Source organism: Talpa europaea (assembly GCF_964194135.1).
Source record: "Talpa europaea genome assembly, chromosome: X".
NCBI classification, from domain to species: Eukaryota; Metazoa; Chordata; class Mammalia; order Eulipotyphla; family Talpidae; genus Talpa; species Talpa europaea.
This window is the reverse complement of record NC_140081.1, coordinates 23,019,027-23,038,572: the sequence shown is the minus strand read 5'-3', so window position 1 is coordinate 23,038,572 and position 19,546 is coordinate 23,019,027. Positions and strand designations below refer to the sequence as shown.

The 19,546-nt window shown below is 43.3% G+C and overlaps 1 protein-coding gene across 1 annotated transcript in view; it reads right to left on the bottom strand.

Moving 5' to 3' along the window:
* LANCL3 (LanC like family member 3) overlaps positions 1–4,963 on the bottom strand; it is a gene marked incomplete at both ends in the record, with an annotated part of 102,319 nt that extends 97,356 nt beyond the window's left edge. The window contains one exon of the mRNA XM_084258212.1: positions 4,391–4,963. Coding sequence (XP_084114338.1) covers positions 4,391–4,963 — 573 coding nt within the window. The remainder of the gene's footprint in view (positions 1–4,390) is intronic.
* Positions 4,964–19,546: the final 14,583 nt, after the last annotated feature.

Genomic DNA, 19,546 nt, shown 5'->3' with positions numbered 1-19,546 from the left:
AGGATTCACCAGAGACAGAGCGGGGAACAGAACAGGCAGACTGACAAAATACACGGCTGAGGGGAGCAGCGGGTGAGACAGGAGAGGTCTGCTGTGCCATGTGGGGATTCTCCCTGGCCGGCGGGGATTGAACCCGCGCTGCAGAGGCTGCAGACAGCTTCACAGTGCGGAGCTCAACTGCCTGCGCCACCAGAGAGACTCCACCATGTTTTCTAACTTCCTCTTCCCTGCTACTTTCCCAGCCATGGATGGAAAGCAGAATACACCCCAATAAAGTTTTTTTTTTTTTTTTAAGATTTCATCTTTTTCTTTTTTTAAAAAAAATTATTTATGTGTAGAAGAACTGGGGTGTAGACTATAGTGCAGGGGGGGGGTGAGAGGATTCATCAGAGACAAAGTAGGGATTAGAACAGGCAGATTTACTAAAATACACTGCTAAGGGGAGCAGTGGGTGAATCAGGAGCGGTCTGTCATAGGTTAGCTCCCTGGCCGGGGATGGAACTCAGGCCGCAGTGGTGATAGAGCTGAGATTTAACCTCTAGGCCACAGGGAGGCCCCCCAGTAAGTTTTTATGGTGGGATTTCCTGGGATCTCCAGGATATCTGTCTAATGAACCCTCAAAGCTACTTCCCGTCAGTATTTCTAGGAGAGCCTAGACAGAGTGATTCTGTCTGTCTGTCTGCCTCTTTCTACATACACTTTTTTTTCAATTTCTGAATCTTATAAATAATAAGACCAAATGGAAGAAAATTCAGAAAAGGAAAAAAATTAGATAAATTGAGGGGCCCATGCTAGTGGACAAAACTATATGTGATGAGGGACTCCATACAAGCTTATGCGGTACACAGTTCCGGTGGCATGCTTCCTGGTAGCCAATATAAAACGAGAAACAACATCAGTTACATGACATATTCTGAAGATTAAAAAAATTTAATCAATTGGCAAGAGAAGCACAACTATTCCTGTTTCTAAATCCTGAGAGAAATTCCTCTTGTGAGTCCTTTTAATGAATGCATGGTAGGACATAGTAATCAGTATTCTAAACTATACCCTTACAAATAAATATATCAGCATTCTAAACTACACCCTTATAAATAAATATATCAAGCTTCATAGAATGGTCTTAGAGCATACTTCTTTCTTAACCTTAAAAAAAAATTGTCTTTAAATTCTTCCATCACAACATTTCACTTTTCCTTCTTTCTACCTCCACTTTTCTACCCTCCTCTTCATGGAGGTGAGGTATTAAGCTGCAAGCAGGAGCCTCTAGCACTACTTAATAGTTATGGCTGGTATAATGTCAAAATCCAAGCAGCACTATATTGTTTATTCAAATCTTGGCCTCTGGACCAGTGATATCAGCCTCACCTAGGAGCTCATTAGGAATGCAGACTCTCAGGCCCAACCCCAGTCCCGCTGAGTCAAAATCTGTTTTATTAACAAGATCTGCAGGTGATTCCTATGAAGTTTAAAGAAGGACTGGTTCTATTGATGTGTAAGAAACACTGGTCTAATGGCTAAGCGTGCGGTCAGGAAAAATGTATAAAAAAAACTAGTATTCAACAAATATTTAATGAGACACTGACGGTAAGAAAATATGTTTAAAATGTGATACCAAAAGCAACACTATCAAGAGAAATACCGATAAGCAGAACGTTAAAAGTGAGTGAGGAAGCCAGCCAGAGAGTAGACAGTATTTGTACCACCACCAAAAAAGGAAAGCTGAGTACCTGTGTGCCAGGCACTGTCTTAATGCCGGGGATCCAGCCATGAAACAAAAACTCTGTCCTTTTGTGGAGCTTACATTCAAACTGGTGAAGACAGTAGACAAAATAAATAAAATGAAAAAGAAAGGGGCAGAAGTGGGGGTTGCAATTTGAAATAGGGTGCTCAGGTAAGGCCTCACTGAGCAAAGGATGACCTGGACAAGGTCAGGGAACTAGCTATAAAAATAGCCAGGGGGCAAGTATTCCTAGCAGAGGGGACAGTGTATACAAGCACCCCGAGACAGTAGAATGCCTGAAACAGCAAGGCCAGTATGGTTGAAGCAGAAAGAACAAGAAGTGGAGTGGTACGTAGGGGGCCGATCATGTGGGGCTTTGTCGGCCATTTTAAGTATCTGAGCTTTAACTGTGAGTGAGATGTGAAGCAATGAAAAAATAGGTAATAGGGAGCCATGGCAGGGTGTTGATCAGGGAAATAAACAATAAAACGTGTTTTTAAGAAGACTGGTTTCTCAGAGGGAGGAGTAGCTCGAGTAGGACAATCCAGCTCAGAGTATATTGCACTAATCCCAGTAAATGGTGATTCATTCATTCAACTATTTATTAGGTGCCAGAGCAGTGTGCCAAGTAGTATGGGAAGATCTAGACTGGGGTGATAAGTGAGAGAACTGGCAGAGAAAAGTGAATACAAATGACATTGGAGGGAAAGAAACCCAGGACATAATGACAGATTATTTATAGAGAAATGACAGAAGTTGGCAATTCAATTTAATTAAGGTTTATGTATCATCTACTGAGGGCAAAGCCATATGCTGGTTAGGACGTGGGGCTGGTGCAAAAGACGTTCTTTCCCCTCCAAGGGCTTCCAGCCTGACTGGCTTGGCTCCTGCCCTGCATCTTTCAAGCCTAAACTTCCTGGGTTGCTTCAGCTGGGGCTGGCACGGAGACTAGGGGAGCTGCTCAGGTTACAAGCTTTTTTTAATTTTTTAACCCTTGGAATGTGTTCTTCCTCCCAGGAGCTGGGGCCAAAGTACCTCAAGTTGATTAGTACAAAAAGACAGATCTGATTTGGCAGGAGGGCAGACGAAAGGTCTTAATAAAATGGCTTTGTGCTACAGACTGGCCCTGGGTCAGCCGTCTGGGGGCAAATCCTTCCAGTGGGTTTCCACCTATGTGACCTGATAGGCCTCCCACCCTTTGCCAGATCATTTCGGAGAAAAGGCCCCAGGCACCGAAAGGGAAGGATGCAAGTTTAAGGAAAACAATGCCGGGGGGATTAAAAGAATTTCCAAGTTGCCTGCCCACCAGACTGCAAGGTCTTAGAAACAAATGCAAATATGATGCAAATAATATGTAAATAGCCCTGTGGCCTTCTAAAAGGTTTTCTACAACTGGCAGGGCCCTTGGGAAACTGCTACCAGTAACAGTGACTCAGAGGCAGCATGAACTATTTCAAGACAACTTTGTCACACAGACCTTTGCTGCCCTGTTAGCACAGTGCACATTCTTCAGTCATCTTTTTTCTCACTTGAATCAACCTCACCTGCTATAAATCAAAAAAAATCAAGTCTGCCTCTGTAAAGGTTATCTAAGTTAATTACATTTCTAAAACACTGTGTACCTTTAATTTTTCTTCAAACGCTTCTCTCAGCCAAATAAAGCCGAGTTAAATGTGTCACTTCCTCCCTAGAACAATATTTGGCTCCAGCGGTTTATGAATGAAAGTGCCTCTCTTTCAGTTCTAGTTACTATGATCCTTTGGAGGATTTTTTACCCCTTACTCCACAGGAACTGGCACATTCTCTTCTAATAGACACACACTGTATTCAAAGCGAATCCAGAAAAAAAAAACTCACAAATATAGTTGTGAAATCCAATACACTGCAAGAGTAGCTGGAAAGCGATTAAGAAAAGCTGGCCTGCCTAGAATGCTGAAGTCTTGACAATCCTACCTACGCATTTTAAATGAAAAATGCATATCCGACCACAATGGGGTATAGTTCCGTCTACATTTATGCATTTGAAAGGCAATGCCCCAGCAGATATGCATTTTATAAGATCCATCGTGAACCGAATAGTAAACAACATGGCAAGCCCCGGGCGGGGTGGGGGGGGGGCGGGGTGGAGTGTGGGGGTGTGGGGGAGCAAGTTCTTCGGAGTTACATACAGACCCAGGGGAGCAGAAGCAACTTACCTCCACATTAGAGATGGAGAAACAAGGATTAACATAATCAGCCCCCCAAACTTCCATTAGTTTTCTTGTACGCTAATCATTCGAGGGTGCTTCAGCTTTTGACAGGAGCATCAAAGGAAGGGAAATCCCTTTCATTTTCAAGGCGTTTTATCTTACTTGCAAGGGCCACACTCAGCCTCCAGAAGGCTACTGGACAGAGTGGCATCTGGGAGATAGCACGTTCAGCGTACAACACGAACAAAGCGCAAAGCAGCGAAATCCCAACAAATGAAAGACTGAAAAGAGGGGGTGGGGAGACGGACAAAAGCGAGAGATGCACCTCAAGAGACCGTGGGAATGACAGCGCCATTTAGAGAGTACCATACAGATGGAGACTGTCCTGGGGCAACCGCCCGGACCCCGAGTCCCGGCAGGGCGCTGGGGCAGGGCCGGGAAGGCGGCGAGCGCCCCCGCGCGGCCGGGGCTGCCTTACCTCCTGGGCGAGCTTCTGCTTGAGCACCAGCGCGGCGCACAGGTAGCCCGCGCGGCCCACGAACAGCTCGTCGGAGCCGCACTCCAGGAAGGAGACGGGCGCGCAGACGGCGCACAGAGCGCGGAACTTGCCCAGCGGCTGCACGTAGTCGGACCGGCCCAGGGCGTGGTACACGAGCGTGGCCACGGCGTACACGCCCGCGCCCCCGAGCAGGAAAGCGGCGCGGGTGTCGGCGTCCGGCTCGCCCCACTCCTCGGCGCGGGCGCACGCGTCTATGAGGCGCTTGGCCGAGCGCAGGTAGCGCTCCCGGGCCCCGGCAAAGAGCGGGCTCTGCGAGACGTGGTACAGCATATAGGCCACCCCGGCCACGCCGCCGTACAGCCCGCCCTGGCAGCTGCTGGTCGCCGCCGCCGCCCCCCGGGCTTCGGAGCCGCCCCCGAGCGGGGGCAGCTCCTGGAGGATGCGCTCGATGGTGGCGGTGACCAAGGGCGCCACCGCCTCCTCGCACTGGCCCACCAGCAGGCTGCCCTGGTAGTCATCGAAGCGGTTGGCGAAGCAGCGCTTGGTGTCCATGCTGCCGCTGGTGCCCCCCAAGGCGAGCCGGGGTCCGCTGGAGGGCGCGCCCTGCAGCCCCGCGCGCCACTTCTCGCTGTCTGAAGCGCTCGGCTGGCTGTGGATGCGGCGGGGATGGAGCGCGGCGACTGAGACGGGAGGTGACAAGAGGAGGCGGGCGCGAGGAAGAAGCAGGGAGCGGATTGCCAAGTGGGGCACCGGGCTGGCGCGAGGCTCCCGAGTGGCCCCAGCGAGCGCGGGGGATGCGCGACGTCCGCCCCCCTCCCAGAGGCCGCGCCCTCGCCGAACCCGCCCCCTTCTGCGCCGCCGCAGCTCGGCCGCCTCTCCCTGGGGCCGAGGTGATCCTCCCGCAGGACCCACGCGGGGCCCGCGCCACTCCTCCCGCTCCGCCCCCGGCTCCTCCCCTCCCGGCGGCAGGCCAGGGACGTGTGGGACTCCGAGCCGGAGCGCGGAGGCCGGGCAGGCGTACACCTGGCGCTGGAGGTGACGACCTCGAGTCCCTGGCGGACTCCAAAGTGTGGTCCTCGAGTCAGCAGTCACAGCCTGCCCGGAGAGCCCGGTGCCCGGGCCGCAGCCCAGGCTTCGCCCCAGGCCTTTTGAATCAAAAAATCTGCATAATTAGCAAGATCCCCAGGTGATTCGCGTGCACATTAAAGGTTGAGACGCCACTGAGCTAGGCTAGAAAAACGGAGCGCCGTCCCGAAACTTGTTTGTCTTCGTCTTGACCACTTGGCAGTTCTTTCTGAGTCTTTGAATCCAAAGAGGGGTTGAGTTCACCGGCGTTGCCTGCACTAAAACGGAGAAATGCCCCTAGGGAAACTTTCTCTTGGCGTACACGAGAGTAAAACTTCAAAGAGCCACGCCAGGTTAAGGTAAGGAATGGGGGTTGGGGGTGTCATTCTCCTGCCCGAGACACCACCTCACCCCATGTAGGCATAGTGAAGGCCCTAAAAATATGCTAAGGACACTCGCTACAACAGTTGAGACGAGGGTAAACGCGTAGAATTTTAGTGAGGTGTTTTGGACATTTTCTGTGTGTCGTTAGTTACCTCCTCCTCCCGCCCCTTGTGTCTTCTGCTTTCCTTCCACGGAATAGGTGTCCTGGACTCTGGAGCTAGATGGGTGAACAAAACAGACGTAGTCCTAGACCTCTTGGAGTGTACAACCCAGTGGGAAAGACAACACAGATTAGTTGCCTTTCTTTGGCTCAGCTGTTTTAAAATAATTCTGCCTCTCCCAAAGGGTTGACCACCGAAGGCCAAATAGGTTACCTCTCCCAGAGGTGTTTACATTTTGATAGGGTCTGTATAAGACACAAAAGAGTAAGTGATTGGTGGAAAATATTCTCACACTTTGTGGGGAGAGCAACTTACTTGGAAGGCCAGTTTTGTTTGGAGGCAGTTTTCTTCCTCAAAAGTGTTTGTTGTCACAATGATTTGCAAGCAGATGTCCTTCCTTGCTGCATTTTGGAAAAGAAGCTCAGTTTGCCAAGATTATTGGCAGGACCTAGTGGTAAGGCCACCTTTCCCCTATAATGTTGCCCAAACAGGTTTCGTTTTCATTATAATTAATGAAAAAGCTAAGTTCACTTTAGGCCAGAACTTGATGGATTGAGGGTATCACAGGAGCAAGTGGAATGTTTAGTTTTCACGTGGGACATCTTCCTCATCCCTCAGTCACAGGCATCAGGAGTGATTATTGTCCATTTAGATGAGGAGACATAAAATGCAGACCTCACGGGCAGAAAGGACACCTTATTCTGCTTCATTCCTGGGCAGTTCGCCCCTTCTGTGACTCTAGAGGCAACTCTAATTCCTGACTAATTTCCTTCCCCATAGCACCAGTACCACCACCCAGGACCTGTGCTGACTGGCTTCACAATAGAACGGTAAGTAGGTCTCCCAGAGAAGGCGCACTGCCTTTTCCCCCTTGGGTCACCCTTCTATTGCCTCAAAATGCTGCATAACAAGTTACCCCAGGATCTTGTAGCATGTAATTATGGGTTTATGGCTGGGGCATCTGGGATCCTGGCTGGGCTTGATCGTGCATCTTGGAGTGGGTTGACTGTTGCTTGGGGGAACTGGGCTCTGGCGACACGTCTCTCATCCTCAGTAGGCTAAGCCCAGTGTGCTTGCTCGCGAGTGGTGGAGGAGCAGGAGCATAAACGGCCACATGCAATGCCGTCTTTAGGTCTAGTCTTAAAACTGACAAACTTTTAGACAAGAATGTGATTCTATTGGCAAAATGCATGAAGAAATAGAGGGTGTCTTTACGGAACTCCTAAGTTACATGACAAAAGGTGTGTGTAGAGGGAAGGGTAAAGTCATGGGCATCCTAGAGGTTTCTTCTGGGCAGTATGCCAACATGTAGAGCAAAGATCACAAGATGAAGGTCAAACAGCAGGATTTGGGAGAAGAGGTTATGGTATCCAGCAGCCCTCTTAAACTCACAGGACATGATCGCTTTCACCTGTAAAATTCTTTCACAAACACCTCATCATTTTGTTGCACAATCACCTGGCAAAACCTCAGCCCAGAACATCCTTCGGGGTAGAGCTAGATATTTAGGTCATGTGCTTTCAATTAATTGTCATTTACTGAATTCACAAGCAGTGTGATTTATTTTAACACCACTCTACTAGAATACATGCTCCTGGAGGGTAGGGTGTAGCAGCAGAATGGGCACAGAGCAGGTTCTCTGTGACCTGAGCAGACAGGTGAAGGTGGAGTCCTGGCACCCTCAGTGGCTTTTTCAGGCTTTTATTGAGATTTTACCAGGTATGTGGCAGGCAGGGATGCCTGGAGGGGGGTGTCAGGAGGCCAGTAGGCCTCCCAGCCCCCTGAGAATCTTCTTCCTGGGCTCTCCAGAGTTCTCTTGTTCCATTCCACTCTCTCGCTTGTTCTCATTCTCTCTCTTCTGCTTTTCTTTCATTCTGGTTCTCTTCTGGTGATTCTATTCTGTGACGCAGCCCTTATAAGCCCAGGTGAACCCACCTATGCATGCCCACACCCTACTCCAGGTGTCTACCATCGGGCATGCATTTATCTAATGCAGGAGGGCGGAAAAGTTTGATACTTTTTACTTACCCTACATAAGGCATTTTGTCACGTTTACTGACTGATAAGCACCAAAGGTCTAGAACAATCCCTGCACACATAGTAGGGAACTACTGAAACTGTGAAATGATAGATCAATTGCCGTAAGAGCACCAATAGCAAGGTTACCTGGCATGTAGAATGCAGTGTGTGAGGCCTTTACTGAAATTTTAACTAGACTTGATTAAACTCTCACTGTTTCCTTGGATCCCTTTTGGTCTTGTGAATGCATAAATGTAAACATTTTGCAGCTTCACCTCCACAGTCTGGTGACCTCTATACTTTACCTTGAATTCAGTGACTTCACACATTCTATTTTTACTAACCTTGTGTGGCAGATTATATTTTCCAAATATGGCCCCAACAATATCTTGTATGCCACGTGCTCCTCCACAATGTGACGTTGACATTTTCTTATCAGGAGGTGATGTATGTGTCCCTCTTTTTGAATCCAAGTGGACTTATAGTTTACTTGTAACCAATAGAATGCGATGAAGAGGCCATAACACAATACCCAAAGCTAGGTCATTAAAAAATCATGACACAGCTACCATTTTACCTGCTGGAGCACTCATATTTCCAGCCTTGGCATCCTTGTAAGAATTTGACTACCCTGAGGCTGTCATACTGTCATAGTGTGAGGACGCACAGACAGCATGAAGAGTCCTCTTACAGGAGTCTGGTCAACAGCCCACCTGACAGCATTAATGGACAGCCATGGCAGTGACCACCTTGGATATACAGCCCAGTTGAAGCTTCAGATGACTGTAGATTTATAAGAACTGCAATCCTAATCCCTTCCAGAATTCCTGATCCACAATGAGTAAAATAAGGTGGTTGTTTTAGCCAGGAAGTTGTAGGGTAATTTACTATGCAGCAATGGGAACTAGACTACCCTGCTAACGTCCCATCATCCAGTGCCATGAAGTCCCCTGAAATCAGTAGTGCTAACTTAAAGCAACAAGCATTCAGGGAGAGGTATATTTTAGAGCAATCTGGATAAGGAGACAGGAAATATGCAGACACGCAGAAAGTGGGGTTCTAAAATTATAGTTCTAGTAGGATTTTTTTTTAAGATTTATCTTATTTTATCTATACAAGAACTGGGCACAGCCAGAAGCGCGGGAGGATGAGAGGACCCACCAGAGCGGGGAGCAGAACAGGCAGACTGATGAAACACACTGCTGAGGGGAGCAGTGGGCGGCAGGAGAGGTCCGCACGCCATGTGGGACCCTCACCCGGCGGCCGGGGATCAAACTGGCGCTGCAGAGGCTGCGGGCAGCCCAGCAACCCAGCACTCAACCGCTGCGCCACCGGGAAGGCCCTTTAGTTGGATTCTTTAGAAGTAACAATGACCCCACAAGAAATATGCAGCCTATACAACATCTTGCTAAAGTCATTTATTTTGCCCTTATCTGCAAGATTTGTCCTGATATTTACAGAATCTCTAGCAGCATTTGCTGACAGGCAGCTCCCAACACATGGTTTCTGTGATCTTGCTGAATGGTTCTTCCTCAGTGTTTCCTTTTTATGCAGATTATGCAAAACTCTGGATGGAAAATAGTTTTAGTGGGTTCATCAAGGAAATCACATAAAAATTATGCAAAGCTATCCAGGAAAAACATATTAAAATCAAAAGGTTCCTCTTATGCAAATCATTGCTATCTAAGGGTGAATATGGAAAAAAAAGCTAATCATATAACTGTCGAACCTTAACATTTAAGGTTTAGTACATTTAATGGAATAAACTGTCTTAAAAATACTTCCAAAGTTTTCCAAAGTTTTGCTTAAATGTGAGTTCTGGAATTGGCTTAGATAGCTGAATGCATGATATGCCCAGTCCTTGTAGCACATTCTCCTTGGGAATGCAGCTTGGATTTATTACTTTAGAGATCTACTTAATGTTTTTATAATTGAGATAATATTGGCTTATTATGTTGTTTTTGTTTTAGAGGTATAAGATCTCCTTCAGATATTGTTACCATACCATTCCCACCACCAAAGGACCTGTAGTCCTCCACCATAGTCCATTGAGTTCCCATCCTACTTTCTTCTTGTTTCTCCCTTCCCTTTGCTGTTTTGGTAACCTCAGTTGTACAGTCATCTCAAGGCTTTGTTGTTGATTTGGCTTTATATGACCCTTTGTTTTGCATCTCTGTATTCACATATAAGTGACACCATGCAGTATTTGTGTTTCTCCTTCTGACTTACTCCTCTTAACATAACCCCATACAATTCATTTTTTTTTTAAAGATTTACTTATGCATATGAGAGCTGGGGTGTGGGCCAGAGGTGCGGGGTATGAAAGGATTCATCAGAGACAGTGGGGAGCAGAACAGGCAGATCTGCTGAAATACACTGCTGAGGGGAGCAGCGTGTAAGCCAGAAGAGTCTGCTGTGCCTTGTGGTTTATCTCCCTGGCCGGGGATCAAACTCATGCTGCAGTAGCTGCAAATAGCTTCATCGTACTGAGATTTAACCCCTTGCACCAGGAGGCCCTGAATTCTGTCCTTATTTTTGCAAATGGCAAGACTTTACCTTTTTAATAGCTGAGTAGTATTCCATCATGTATATATACCACATCTTCTGAATCCACTCATCTGTCTTTGGATACTTCCTTATGTTGGCTATTGTAAATAGTGCTGCAGCGAACATAAGAGTGCATATTTATTTTCAAATTACTGTTTCTGTATTCTTCAGGCAGACACCTAGGAGTGGAATTGCTGGGTCACATGGTAGATCCATTTTTAATATTTTGGGAAATGTGCATACTGTTTTTCATAAGGGCTGGACCAGGCTACATTACCAACAACAGTGTAAGAGGGTTCCTTTATCTCCACATTCTTGCCAGCATTTATTTATAGTCTTTTTGATATGGGCCATTCTTAGAGGTGTGAGGTGGTAACTCATTGTGATTTTGATTTGCATTTCCCTGATGACAAATGATGATGAGTATTTTTTCATGTGCCTGTTGTCCATCTGTTTGTCTTCTTTGGAGAAGTGCCTATTTAGCTCATCTGCCCAGTTTTTGATTGGGTTTATTTTCTTTTGAATGAGTTGTATGAATTTTGTAGATCTTGGATATCAGCTCTGTGTTTGGTGTATGGCATACAAATATATTCTCCAATTCTGTAAGGTGTCTTAGTGAGTTTCTTTTATAGTGCAGAAGCATTTTGATTTGATGTAGTCCCAATTGTTTATGTTCTCTTTTGATTTCCTTCCTGTTGGGGACAAATCCAGAAGGACATCTCTGAAGTCTCTGTTTTGGAGTGTTTTGCCTGTGTTTTCTTCCATTTATTGTATGGTTTCAGGTCTTACAATGAAGTCTTTTTTCCATGTTGAACTGAGTTTTGTGTATGGTGTGAGAAAGTGATTTATTCTTTTGCATGTGGTTGTCCAGTTTTTCTGACACCATTTATTGATAGAGGATTTCCTTTCTCCAGTGTATATTCTTGGCTCCTTTGTCATTGATCAACTGTTCATAAATGTGTGGGTTTATTTCTGGGCTTTCAGTTCTATCCCATTTGTGTGTCTGTTTTTGTTCCAGTATGATGCTATTTTGATTATTATAGCTTTGTAATATAGTTTACAGTCTGGGAGTGTAATACTGTCATTCCTTCTCTTTTGTCAGGATTGCTTTGGCTTTTGGGGTTTTCTTGTGGTTACATATGAATTTTGGTAATGTTTGTTCTATTTCTCTGAAGAATGCCATTGAAACTTTGATAGACATTACATTTGGTCTGTATGTTGCTTTGGGTAAAATGGTCATATTGGCAATGTTAATTCTTCCAAATACATGAGCAGGGAATATCTTTCCATTTCTTTGTGTCTTCTATTTCTTTTAACAATATCTTATAGTTTTCTTTGTATAGGGTTTTTTTTTTCCTTTGCCTTTACATTTACTCCTAGTATTTAATTTTATTGATATAATTGTAAATGAGATTGTTTTCTTGACTTCTTCTAGCTAATTGTCTGCATACAGGAGGGAAACTGATTTATTGTTTCAATTAATTTTTTTAGTGGAGTCTTTAGTGTTCTTTATGTATATTATCATGTTATCTGCAGATAATGATAGCTCTACTTTTTCCTCCCAATTTGGTTTCCTTTTTTTATCTCTCTTGCCTAATTGCTCTAGCTAGGACTTGCAATACTGTGTTTGCTCTACCTAAGGACTTCCAATACCATGTCCAATAATGGTGGTGAAAATGGACATCCTTTTCTTGTACCAGATCTTGGTGGAAAAGCTTTCAGCTTTTCACTAATGAGAATGATAGTAGTTGTGGGTTTGTTACATATCGCCCTTATTATATTGAGCTATGTTCCATCTAATCCCAGTTTTTTGAGGATTTTTATCATAAATGGATGTTGAATATTAGTAAATGTTTTCTCTGCATCTGTTAATATAATCATAAATATAATTAGCGACTTCTCCCTGTTCTTGCTCTTTTGCCCCTCACAGGCCTTCTCAAAAGAGCAACCAGAATGTTATGTCAGATACAGTCTTTCAATGTTTGCTCTTTCCCCCAGAGGAAATTCCAGAGTCCATAGGATAGCCTAAAAATTTCCCTGCCATCTGGCCCTCATTATTTGTCTGACCTTTCTTCTTTTAACTGTTCCCAAATCAGCCATTTTGGCTGCCTTGCTCAGACTTTGTAGTTCTAGTCTTAACTTGGACTTTCCTTTGCAGTTTCCTTCTCCTGGAATACTCACAGCTTGCCCCTTTACCCTCTCAATGAACTCTTCATTGACTTAATATTTTAAATTACATCCCTATACTTCAACCGTGAGTATCTAATAACTATATATTTTTACCGATCTATATACTTAATACTAGAATGTAATCCCCATGAGGACAGGTATTTTTTTGTTTCTCTTGTCCCTGCTTTATCCCCAGCATCTGGATTAATGTCTGGCACATAATAATCCTCCAGAGATATTTATTGATGTGTATAATATCCTTTATACTGTCAAAATCTCTCAGTCATTAAATGATAGTTGAGTTTTGTTTGTTTTCTTGACAAGTTTCTTAAATGTTCTCTGTCACAAGGAGCCATGAAATTGTACATTTTAACATAGAATCTGATTCTGTTTCATGTCTTTTTCTCTACTTCTAGTATTATTCCTGTTTTTTATAGTCATCATTGTTGAAACCTAATCACCAGTACACAGTGTAATGGTAGAATTAGAAATCTGGTGCAGTAAGTGAACTGGCACTCGTTGCTCCACCTGAAGGAGGGGTAGCCCCCTTTCATCAGTCACATTGGTCCAAAGCAAGTATTAATGCATATTCTGGCTCACTGGACAAGAGACTAATATATGTCAATTATGCCTTTGAGTACTATAATGCATATGGATGGATGTATGCTTTGAATACACTATAACAAATCATTGCTCTGTGGAGCAATGCTAAATCAACTTGCCTCTCTTTTAAGCTGATGAATCTGTATAGAGTTACCTTATTTGGCAAGTGGTGGTGGAGGCGTTCCTTTGATTAGAGTAAATTCTCTGACTTGAAAATAACAGTTTCCTATGTGGAGTTATTTCTAAGGTTTTCTCCAATATTCACAATGTTAGGGGAACAGAGGGATTAAGAATCACTGTTGTTGGGTAGTTCAACAGCTGTTAAGCAGTTTCCTAGTTATGAATAAAGCATTAACACTCCAGCTTTTTTTTCTGATGATAAACCAGTATTTCCACTATTATGTCTACAGTTATTGTTGAAAGAACTGCCAAAGTCAGAAATATAAGATAGTTTATTCTCTGATATAGTGAATTTCTAGACATTTGCATGAATGCATGAGATGGTAGTTGAAAGATGAGATATGTCTCAAACCATTGATATTGATTATGATTCTAGAATGCTCATCCTCACACTTTTCTGACAATATGTCTGCTCAAGAGATCTTGCTCCAGTGTTCCCATGAGATACAATAAGGAGTGATACCCAGAAAGAACCTGAATCTCCGCCCATAATCCAAAGGCAGAAAAAACCCATTACCAGATGACCAGAGAAAGTGAACTGGTTTGGGTGGGAAAAAAATGAGTCATGAAGCAGGAAGGATACCAGAGACCATTGATTTAAGTCTCTCCATTAATGGTGAGGAAACTGAGGCCCATGACATCCATACAACAGGGAGTCACTGAATGGCTTTAAAGAGGGGAGTGATGAGATCATACTGGTGTGGTTTACAAAGATCATTTTTCTGGAGAATTGGGGAGCATATTTGAAAGGAGGAAGATGTGTCAGGTTCTTGGTTTTAAAGGAGTTTGTTGTGATTTATGTAGAGAAGCTGTATAAGCAGAGAGAGAAACAAGAAAGTACGTGGGTAAAATCATCCCCCCATCTTTGAGGGGGTGATTACTATGAATGGTTGCTGGTTAAGAGTAGCTCTTGAGCAATGCATGAGTGGAGAGGTTGAAATAAGACTTTCTGCTAAATTCTTTATCTACCAAATTAAGCTTGTGACCTTGGGGAAATTACTTAACTTTCCTAAGCCTCAGTCCCCTCATCTGTAAATTGGCAATGATAATCTATCTCACGATGTGGTTCAGATAATGCCCGCAAAGGGGTTAGCTCTGAATAAATGCTAGCATTTGTTCAAAATCATTATTATTCTACATGTAGTTGCTTCAAGAAGTAGATTCTTACTCTCTACTTCCCACCAACCTCTTGTATTTTCCTTTTTTTCTAAGTTGGTTTTTCTTAGAAAGGACTTATGGGTTTTTTTTGTTTGTTTTGTTCATTCTTCTTCAATGGTTTTTAAATCAAACATGTTCCATTTACAAGCCTAAAGACCTGTTTTTACTGTGACAAATTCAACATCTAAAGTGAAAAAAGAAACCGTGCTGTGTTTTTAAGCTTTGATGTGATCGCCAGTAATAAAGATTCAGATTGACAAATTTTGTTGCTGATGCATATGACAGAGCAAAATGAATCTTTTTCAAGGCTATCTGGCTCTACAGTGATAATAGCCAGGAAAGTAAAAACATGTGGTTTAAAGCCATGTGGATGAGCAGATCTGCGAAGAGAGGATAAGCAGTTGTTATAAGAGGGGAATATTTGACTCAGATGTTTTTGAACTTTCAAGTACAATGGAAGGGTCTCCCTGGTGGCCTAGGGGTTAAGTCTCAGCACCATCACCTCTACAGCCTGAGGTTGATCCCTGACCATGGAGCTAACCCACATATAGCGCAGCAGACCTGTCCTGTCTGCCTGCTGTTCCCCTCAGCAGTGTATTTCAGTCAGTCTGTCTGTTCTTCTCCCCACTCTGTCTCTGGTGAATCCTCTCGCTCCGGCCCCTCCCTCCGCATCTCTGGTCTACACCCCAGTTCTAAGCTAAAAACAAAAACTAGAATGGAAGCTTTCCCAATTTCTTCCTGCTTTACCAAACTCACAACTTTGGTTAAAAAAAAAAATAACTTCTAAGGTGTCTTGGGTTGTTCCCCCTGCCCCCAACCTTTGGTTGTTTGAGCTGCTTCTGGAAAGACTGATAGAGAAATCTGGCTTGTTATTAACTAGAAATTGCACAAGACAAACTTAGTTTAAAAGAAAAAAATAAGTATCTTTAGTCTCTAATTATATTTTTTCTTTCAATTAAGATGTTCCAGAAAGTCACTAATATTATCTTTCTATTTAACATGCAGGTGAGTGGGTCATGCATAGTTACCTGAAATTCACAATTAAAGCCTCACATAATAAAGCCTCACATAATAGTGTCTCCAGGCCACCTCTACTCAGTATCTACTCAGTAAAATTGTTGTTTGGTTTTTTTTATTCAGAGGGTGACATTTAGCCTTTTTATGTCAAGAACACTACATTTGGATTTTGATTTTTGCATAAGACATACAAAATTGAAATTCAGACATAGAGTACTAGTGGATGCAGAAGAGATAAGTATGTAACTACATGTAAATGATGAGTATAAAAGCATCCAAAAGATTGGCCTTCCATAAAAGGGAACCTGGAGATAAGTCAATGGAATAGAATATCATGAGTCTAATGGGTTCCTGCTGCCAGATAAATGTCATGGAAAAGCAGAGATATTTATCTTGTCTCAATATTTATTTTTAAATCTGAGGTCTATTATCTCTTCTAATAGTTTTTTTTTTCATTTACCAATGATTAAATATAGATAAAATGAGATCATTTATTTAGTGCAAACTGACTCTGGTTTTGATACAGAAAGATGAGGATGAGGCTGGCTAAGGAGTTAGCATCTGGATATCTGCATATCTGCTCTGTTCTTCCTAATTAATCACAACAGCAAGAGAGCCATTGTTTTCTTGCAGCTAACAGCAAAAATAAATCAAAAAGGAGGATTTGCTTTCTTGCAAAGTACACTTTTATATATTTTCATTATTTTTTAAAAAACTAACAAAATATTTGAGAGGAGAAAAATACCTTGAATCTTAGATTTATATCATCCTAGATTTATAAAGTGTTAAAATTTCATCTAATATTATCTGCCAAGCAACTGTATATCCATTAGGATTAGATTTGGCTACTATTAAAAATATTAAAATAATTCTGAGTACAAAAGAAGTTTATTTCTCCTATTTGAAAAAAATTGGAAAGTACAGAAAGTGATGTCAACAAGATGGCAGGCAGAAGTGTCAGACTTTCGTTCCTCCCAGGGCAACACTGATTTAACAAATATGTATGGACCAATTGTCTCTGAAGAATCCAAAGGTCACTTAAGAGACTTCACCAAGGCAAGTGTGAATCCTGCCACATTGAAGTCCATAGGAAATTCTGTGGCAATGTGGCAGTTTCTTGCCTTAGTCTCTCCCCCTGGCACAGTATCATATGATCTAGAGTAAACTCCCAGCTCCTGCCTTCTTCCTGGTGAAGGAAAGAGAATACTGGACTATATGTCTAACGTTCTGACATTTAGGAGGCATTCCAAGGAACTGGCTTCTGTTTTACTTCTTTTGAAGCATTGATGGGTACCACCATACTATAGATGCCTGGACATTGTTGAGAACAAAAATGAGCTGAGCAGCATAGTACTGCTCCAGGGAAACTGCAGTACAAACTGACTCTTGTGACAGTTTCCTTTTGAAAGCAAAAGTAGAATGTGACTGGAGTTTTAGGAGGGCTTCTGGACTGGCATCTCTCTTGCCTATCTCATAATGTGGCTAAACCCTGCATACTGTAGATACTTGGGGGATACTGAGAACAAAAAGGGGCTATGTGGCATGCTGCTACTCTAGAAGGCCTGTGGCACCACGGACAAACACTGTACAACTTGATGGTCTTTACTTCAGGGGGAGAGCAGTGTGCATCCAATGTTCTGGCTTTTGTGGGGTGGCTGTCCAATGGGCTAGTTTCTGTCTCACCTGTCACCAGCATACACTAGTTGCCTGGGGACCACTGAGAGCAAAAGCTAAATAGGCAGTATGCTGTTTTTCCAGGGGGCTTTTAGTATAACAGACACCAGAGGGCGCAAGACATGACAAGCTTCTGGAAAAGTAGAAATCAGCAAATCCCTTTAATTAGGAATTTACATGTGTCATTCCAGAAAAGATACATTCACACACACAAAAATAAGATTTGAGATTGCCCCAGAACCTCTAGCTGGACTTACTGGTCAAGATATTTCCCTATGTGAGTCCAGTCCACAAAGACTGGGAGAGGTAACCTTTTTTTTCAAATGTGTAACAACCAACACAGTTACAAGGAATAAAAAGAAACAGGGGGGACTGGCCCAATTTAAGGAATAAATCTCCAGAAACCAGTTTTAAAGAAACAAAGGTACAAAAATTACCTAGCAAAGAATTTAAAATAGTTCATAAAGATGTGCAGGGATCTCAGGAAAATTATGCATGAACGAAATGATAATTTCAACAAAGAGGGAAATATATAAAAAGAACCAAATGGAAAATTTGGAGCTGAAGAATGCAATAATTTTATTTAAAACATTTTTTCCATACTTTTTTTTTTTTTTTTTTTTTTTGCCTGTAGAAGAACTGGGCTGTAGGCCAGAGGTGTGTGTGTGGGCAGGGGGGGGGGGGGAAGGTGAGAGGATTCACCAAAGAGAGTGAGGAGCAGTACAGGCAGATCTACTGACAGATCTACTGAAATACACTGCTGAGGGGAGCAGCAGGCAAGACAGGAGAGGTCTGCTGTGCCATGTGGGTAGCTCCCTGTCCTAGACTGAACTCAGGCAATGGAGGTGATAACTGTGAGAATCCTACCATGGAGGCCCTGAATTAATAAAAAAATTCTTAGAGGGTTTCAACATCAGACATGAACAAGTATGTGCAATAATCAGCAAACTCAAAGAAAAGGTTACATGAAATTATCCAGTCAAAGTGTTATAGAGCAACCCCGATATTAAACGGGTTCCTGGCTATGGGTCCTCACCCGCGCGCTTTAAAGGGACTTATGAATACTCTACTACAGACACACGCAAAAGGGTTAATAAAAGGTTTATTTACAAGAGAAAAAGAAATAAGGAAAATGTACAACTCAGGGAGAAAATAGGGAAATAAAGTCTTTAATGCGTCCTACCCGATCCGACGACCTGGAAACCCAAAGTCACTCTCAGAGCTGACCGGATGCTGCGAGCTGGCTGAGAGCCCAAAAATGGAGAGAGCCCCCAAAGCCCAGTGTCTGCCTTTTGTATCCACCTGGCTGCTTAACCCCACCCTCAGGTCCCAGCCACCTTCCCTTTGGTGGTGATGGGATTTGGAGTTCCCAGTGTCTTTGGCTTTGGCCTGGGGTGGGGGTGGAGTCCACAAAGCCTATATGGAATTTGCTTTGGGACATCCTTTTCCCCCTAACAAAAGGAGCAAAAGGGGTGGGCGAGGGTGAAAAAAGACTAAGGAATTTATGGGAAATAAAATGAGTGAATTGATAAAAGCCATTATGGGATACCCAGAACGAAAAGAGAGAAAGTGAGGCCAGACTGATAAAACCTCAGTGACACCAACAACCTAAGCTTCTCTTGTTTTTCTATTCTGTTATTAGTATATACTTCATTTTCTGAGATACTTCCTAGCTGAAGACGAGAGCTGTGGGCCCAAAAGTCTAAATTCTAAGCTTGCATCAAGTCAGTGTCCTTGGTCTTGGTCTCTGATTCCAGTTTTCCAACCCTTCCAGCATTTCTATAAGCCACCCAGTTTCTGTGAAAAATCAATTTTCTGTTCAAATCAGCCAATGTTGTTATCAAACTGACATACTCCCATCTCTATAAGTGTTCAGCAGCCTATTTTCTCCTGATCTTTGTTGTCCTAATGCTTACAATTTGAAAATAAATTTCCTCAGTGGAAAAAGAGAAACATAATACATTTTTAACATTCTATTATTTGTTATGACCCAACAAATACTCCTGCAACTCTTGGTGTTGTCTTGCTGAGAAAATACTTTTTCAGAAAGGGTTTTGTCTTATTCTTGCACATTTAGTTAATGAGCCTGAATTCTCTGTCTTCCTGATGGCCATTGTTAGGGCTTCATGCTACTCCTTATTCATATTGGGTTAGTGGT